Source organism: Olea europaea, chromosome 16 (genome assembly GCF_002742605.1).
Source record: "Olea europaea var. sylvestris chromosome 16, O_europaea_v1, whole genome shotgun sequence".
NCBI classification, from domain to species: Eukaryota; Viridiplantae; Streptophyta; class Magnoliopsida; order Lamiales; family Oleaceae; genus Olea; species Olea europaea.
In genome coordinates this window covers 20,671,800-20,678,350 of record NC_036252.1, presented here as the reverse complement: position 1 = coordinate 20,678,350, position 6,551 = coordinate 20,671,800, and the positions used below count along the sequence as shown (strand labels likewise).

Below are 6,551 nucleotides of genomic sequence, written 5' to 3'. Positions count from 1 at the left end.
GTAATGGTGCATTTGAATCATAGTTTCGAAGAGTAAAAAAACAAACTAATAAGTCCAATGTAAAATGAACTTGAAGCACATATGAACGTAATGAAATGAATATGACATGTTTTGTGCGCCAAAATCAGTACAAATACTAACAAGGGAAAGACATGCCAGATGTGTATCTGTTATCGAACACAATTTTGTTAGGAATATAATTTACGTTAAGTAATTCTAAAGTAGGTGGTATATAATATATTCCTACTAAATTAACACTTAACTATTGAATAATTGCATGCATTGGCGCAATACAAATTTTCACCTTGGACCCAACTAAAGAAGGAAAATAGGCGCGGCTTTCTGATTCAAGCAGGACTTATTGATTCAGATGAACATAGTGCAACTCAAGGATGGAAGGGTCAGGAGTAGTGTTGGGCAGAAGTAATTGAATTTTGCCAAAATGGAATTGTAGAACTTTATGCTACCCTTCTTTTCGCCAACAAAGAAGTCGTCCTAGACAATATCTCATTACTTTCCTGCCCAGACTTGGGTTAGGATCAAGGTTGGGTTGGTCTTACTTCTACCTATAGAGAAAGGAAAGGTAAAGTGCAGTAAAGGAGAGCCCTTATTTAGTTTTTTTTTTTCTGAAAAGGTATGCTTGACTGGTACATGCAGGCCAAGAGCCTTATTGACTGGACAGTGTGCCTGCTCAACCTACATTTTACACTTGAAACTTCGATGAACAAGTCTATGACTGTGCTTAAGGTTTTATTTGTATAAAACTAAACTTCAAAAATCATCTTTGACAGTGAAGTAACATAGAAGTAAATTTCTTTATCTTGTTCCTGAACACAGCCAAACATGCTGGAACGGTAATTGAAATCTTAAAGGACACGGTGCTTTGTTTCACCAACTCCAGTATTTGATTACTTAAAAGTTGTGGCATTGAAGCTGTAAGCTGATGATGCACTTTTTACTTTTTGGTATCACAGAATATCATAAACTTCAATGTTTCAGGGCGTCGGCCGGCATGGGTGGATCAGTGTGGTTATGCTTATGCATCTTTGTTTTCTGGTTCAAAGCAAAGTCATTTGTGGATCTATCTGCTTTTCTTTTACTTAAAGGTGAATACGTTTTCATGTTAATATAGAGAATTAAATAAGATTATACTGTATCGATTTTTGAAGAAAACATTGATGCAAATTTAGGTTTGCAAATTGGAATGAGATCTGCAGAAAGCTCGAAATTTTATACCAACTTTTTAGCCCGTCTTACGTTTGAGATTGAAACAACACTTTCAGAACTTGAGGTGGGGGACCTTTATCCAAGAAACTTCTGGACATTAATTTTGAATCTCTGAATCCAATTCTAGGAGAAATCACAAATAATTAATCACATATTTATAGAATAATAAGAATAAGCTATATTGAGTCTAAAGAATTTTCCATTTGTACAAAATAGCTCTTCACATAACCATTACAGATACTAATATGGAGATCGGCCCCATATAAATAAAATATTATCAACAAAACCCCACTCACCCTTCCATTGTGTGTATTCTGTAAGCTTTTTTCTGTACAAGAAGCAAGGCTCTTGAGTCTAACTTTACGCAAATCTTTGTTTCCTAGGAGATGCTGAACATAGGCTGACTGTATTTCTTGATTTCTTATATAAGAAAAAACTGTGACCAACAACGAATTGATTATTAATTAAAAAAAAGCGTAACTGAGGGTGACAGACAGGTGTAATATCTAGGTCTTGGGACCAGAGTAAGTGGGAGGTTATGGGAAGAACATGGTTCTCATTTCTGGTTTTCCCGCCCAACAAAAGGCCAATGTCTTGGTCGGTTTTTTCCTTTAAAAAATTTGTATGATGCAGATTATTCTTCCTTCTAGCACCAACTTTTCACTTTTTATCTTATATATATGTGAACTTAGCCTTCTTGCTTTTGCATGTCTACCAGAGTTTACAGTTTATATATAGCAACTTGGTATAGTGCTCACTTTCGATTCTCGTACGGAAAACTCCTTCAAGTTTCTTTCAACTTAATTCCCAGTATTTGGCATCCTTTTACATCCACTTGTCAACATCCATAAATCTTGATTTCCAGATAGTGAAAACATCAGTTTTAGCGAGTAGCGAGGTTTCAGTTTATCACCACCCTTATCTGTTATCAGTTCTGTTTAAAAATGGTGTCATCTCGGGTTTTTTTACTAGGTATTTACTTCACTTTTGGTGCAACAATGTTCGTTAGCCAGGCTAGATATCACTACCACCACCATAAAAAACACAAGCGTCGTCATGAATCTCAAATTTCAATACCTCCTTCACCTCCACCTGAGGCTTCCGGCCCTTCTCCTGATCAAAATTGGTCCGGTGTTTATGATGTAAGAATGTTTGGTGCTGCTGGTGATGGCGAAACTGATGACACCGAAGCATTCAAGTCAGCATGGGACACCGCCTGCCAAGTTGAGTCTGCAGTCCTCCTTGTTCCCTCTGGCTACTCTTTCATGATTCAGTCCACAATTTTCACCGGTCCCTGTCAGGGAGGTTTTGTTTTCCAGGTGTTGTCCCTTTACGTCAAAGATTTCTTTGAAACGTTGTGTAATGAATTTGACAATTGCATGCTTCTTGTGTCATTCCGAAGGATGATGGAACAATTATGCCGCCTGATGGACCCGACTCCTGGCCAAAGAACTATAGCAGGCGCCAATGGCTGGCTTTCTATAGAGTGAATGAAATGGCACTGCAAGGCGGAGGTTTAATTGACGGTAGGGGTGAGCAATGGTGGAATCTTCCTTGCAAACCTCACAAGGTACTTGTAATAGTTTTGCTGAATCTACCGAATTGGTATAATTTACATTCTGCTAAAACATCGCCTTTATCAACGACAGGGAGCCAACAAAACGGCTTTGACAACACCGTGTGATAGTCCAATTGTAAGAGATACGAACATTATTTTGTTTGGTGATGAAAATTGAGCATTACTTTTATTTTTTATTTTGGTTTTAGGCCATACGATTCTTCATGAGCAACAACCTGACAGTCCAAGGAATAAAAATCAGAAACAGCCCTCAATTCCACTTCAGATTCGACAACTGCAGGGACGTCTATATAGAATCAATTCGCATAAGTGCTCCAGCCTTGAGTCCCAACACCGACGGTATTCACATAGAGAACACAAACGACGTCGGAATATATAATTCCATAATCTCCAATGGTCAGTATAGCATCCTTCTGATATTCTTCGTTTCATCAACTTCAAATACTCATATTGTCCAAATTCCAGGCGATGACTGCGTCTCAATAGGATCAGGTTGTTATGATGTAGACATTAAGAATGTCACTTGTGGACCAAGCCATGGAATCAGGTATGAAATGGTACTTTTTGGAAACACTCATGAATTTTCCCTTTTCCACGATGTCTAAAAGCTTTACTCCTTGTTTCAGCATAGGGAGCTTAGGCAATCACAATTCAAGTGCCTGTGCATCCAATATCACGGTTAGGGACTGTATGATAAAGAATTCAGATAATGGAGTTAGGATCAAGACATGGCAAGGAGGTTCTGGAGCTGTATCAGGTGTTACATTTGAAAACATTCACATGGACAACGTTAGGAACCCAATCATAATCGATCAATTCTACTGCCTGAGCAAAACTTGCACCAATCACACCTCGGCTGTATATTTATCTGACATTCAGTACACAAGCATAAAGGGAACATATGATATCAGAAGTCCTCCAATGCATTTTGCTTGTAGTGATTCGGTTCCATGCACAAATATTACACTTTCAGATGTAGAGCTCCTTCCGGCCAAAGGAGACGTAGTGTTGGATCCAATTTGTTGGAACGCATATGGTGAACTACAGACACTAAGTATTCCTCCGGTTTCATGCTTGTTGGAGGGCATTCCTCGATCTATCTTAGAAACTGATGCAGGCTTCTGCCGATTGAACTAGGCTGTGTTCCTCTGCCAAATATTTGTACATAATAATTACTGATGTTTGGTGGTATGGAATATCAAACTGTAACGTGATTGAAGAGGGACATATTATAAATCCCACTGCATCATTTAATCTTTAGTGCTATCGCTTTTGAGTTGATTAGGTTCTTCATTTTGCCATTTCTGCAACTTATGTGTTTCACTCGACACGTTCTTGGATTTGAGTGATGGTTAATAAATATCAAGTTGATGACAAAATACCTCGTCGCTGATTTTCTTGCTTTATTTTATGTTTTGATTCAATGTATTAGAATTGGGTTGTCACCTCCCAAATACTTGTTGAGTATTTGATTGGAAATACTGTTGAAGTAGTATTAGGAGTTGGTAGTAGACTTGAAAATGTCTTGAAAAAGTCCAAGGTGAATTTGACTCATATTTCATCCCAAATTCTCCATTATTGGTTTTATTCATTGTATTGAGATTTCACTTTATATTGAACTCTTCATATATCAATTCTCCTAGTATGTTAGGAATTTATTTTTTTTGTTATAAATATGTAATGTACAACAAATATTAAAATTGACCAATTATCCAATTAGTTAGTGGCCCAAAGAGTAACTCTTTACTATTGATTATAGAGAATTCACTGCCTTTGCCCATGGTTTTCCCGAATTTGGGTTTTCACGTAAATCTTTTTTTCTTTATGATCCATTATTTTCATATTGTCCATATTTTCTCGTTCTTTAATTATTTGGCCGAGTTCTCAACAAATTGGTATCTAAGTTGTTTCACTTTCAACAAAGTAGTTTCAAATCTAGTCTGAATTATAACAAATTGTATCAAAGCTGAAGGTTTTTTAGCGAATTCTTGGGAGATCCAACTTGGATATTAAAGCGAGGTTGAAGCAAGACAATTGTTTTGAGAATGTCAACTATGAAATTTGAGATTCCGCTTGTGGATCGCAAAAATATATTTTGTTATGGCAGATTTTTGTTTGGACACTGGAGGGGAAGCAACGTAAGGAGTTTTGATCTTGTTGCTTGTGAGGATAATTCGAGCAAATTCGTTAACTCGGATTGAGTTACTTGTGATCTTGTTGATCATGTTGTTCGTAGTCATTCGAGCAGATTTGACAACTCAAAATGGAGTTGAAAGTGATCGTGGTGATTCGAGCAAGTTTGGTTACTTGGTTGGAGCTGGTAATGAACATGATGATTCAAGCAAGGTTGACGCGCAAGGTAATTCTGCTAGTAAATAGGGTTTAAAATTTGTTCATAGTTGTTGAGTATGTTCGGTAGGGATATGGTGTGCTTGAAAAGGGCATGGTCGAAGAGGTTGAGTAATTTGTTTGGAGAAATTTGTTGGAATTGAAGAGTTAAATTTTATTCTTTGCAATGAAATTGGTGCGAAGGTGGAGTTTGTTAGAATTGGGTTGTGACCCGAATTCTTGTTGAGTATTTTATTCGAAATACTGTTAGAAGAGTATTGGGAGTTGGTAGTAGATTCGAAGATGTCTTGAAAGAGTCCTAGGTGAATTTGACTCATATTTTAGTCCAAATTCTCGATTATTGATTTTTCACATTGTATTAAGATTTCACTTTGTTGGGTTTTTGTTACCCAATAAATCCCGGGCTATGATGTTAACGTAGGTTAATATTATTTCATAGGCATAGGCCGATAAATGAAATAAGTCCAACAACCAAGTCCATGAGCTATACCCGACCCAATTGTATTCCTTATAGATGGCTTGAATCTTGGCCCATTTACCCTTTTAATGGCCCAACTTAAAGCCTAACCCTAGAGTATATATATGAATATAACCCTAGCCTCTTTGATATGATGATTGTGTGATTTTGAGAGACGAACTAGTGAATCCCGGCTGCCCCTCTTTTGTGTGAGAAAAAGGTGTCTAGAAGTATCCAGAACGCTTGTATAACGTGTGCAATTGGTGGTTCTTTCATAGTACACCTTTGTGGTGTCTTCTCTTAGCCTTTGTGGCCATAAATCATCATCCTTTCTTGTCCTACGTGGGTAAGATTGTATAGCAACCAAGGTGAATCAATTGGTTGTGGTTTGGAGCCGTTTGGATTGATTGTTGGTAGAGAAATGTACGTTGGATAGAGTCTGGAAAACCACCGTTTGAAGATCTTTTGAGAGAGCTTCCGCAACACACTTTATATTGAACTCTTCATATATTAATATTCTTAGTATGTTAGGGATTCTTTTGTTACAAATATGTGGTGTACAACATAAATTAGAATTGACCAATTGTCTATTAGTTATTGATCCAAAGAGACCATTTGTAACTCCTTATTATTGATTATAGTGAATTCATGATTTTCGCGAATTTGGTTTTCCACTTCAATCTTGTTTTCTTTGTAATTCATTATTTTCATATTGTCCATATTTTTCTCGTTCTTTAATTATTTGGCCGGATTCTCAACAAATTGATATCAAAGTTATTCCGCTTTCAACAAAGTAGTTTCAGATTTGGTTCGGCAATACTAGACGATTTACCTGATTCTAGTAATTAACTTGATCCTCTACATTTAACGAAAATGAAGAAAACCAAAAATAATGGTTAATGCGAAAGTCACATCGATTAAAATTATTCCTGCTTGATG

The 6,551-nt window shown here is 36.8% G+C and overlaps 1 protein-coding gene across 2 annotated transcripts; it reads left to right on the top strand.

Annotated features, from left to right (window-relative positions):
* Nucleotides 1-986: 986 nt before the first annotated feature.
* On the top strand, nucleotides 987-4,292 carry LOC111412461 (polygalacturonase At1g48100). Of its 2 annotated transcripts, XM_023043393.1 has the most exons (7): nucleotides 987-1,106; nucleotides 2,200-2,546; nucleotides 2,630-2,797; nucleotides 2,877-2,921; nucleotides 2,995-3,202; nucleotides 3,272-3,353; nucleotides 3,433-4,291. In XM_023043393.1, the coding sequence occupies exons 1-7, from the start codon at nucleotides 1,013-1,015 to the stop codon at nucleotides 3,941-3,943; spliced, it is 1,455 nt and encodes a 484-aa protein (XP_022899161.1). In that variant the 5' UTR covers nucleotides 987-1,012; the 3' UTR covers nucleotides 3,944-4,291. The 2 variants fall into 2 exon arrangements, with proteins under 2 accessions (XP_022899161.1, XP_022899162.1); XM_023043394.1 differs by lacking the exon at nucleotides 2,877-2,921 and having other exon boundaries at nucleotides 3,433-4,292.
* The last annotated feature ends 2,259 nt before the right edge of the window (nucleotides 4,293-6,551 follow it).

What these genes read in the sequence shown, in the direction of transcription:
- LOC111412461 (XM_023043393.1), top strand. Translation starts at nt 1,013, where the DNA reads ATGGGTGGATCAGTGTGGTTATGCTTATGCATCTTTGTTTTCTGGTTC. An exon ending in TTCCTTGCAAACCTCACAAG is followed by an intron (nt 2,798 to 2,876) that starts GTACTTGTAATA and finishes TATCAACGACAG; the next exon opens with GGAGCCAACAAAACGGCTTT. An exon ending in GGACCAAGCCATGGAATCAG is followed by an intron (nt 3,354 to 3,432) that starts GTATGAAATGGT and finishes TCCTTGTTTCAG; the next exon opens with CATAGGGAGCTTAGGCAATC.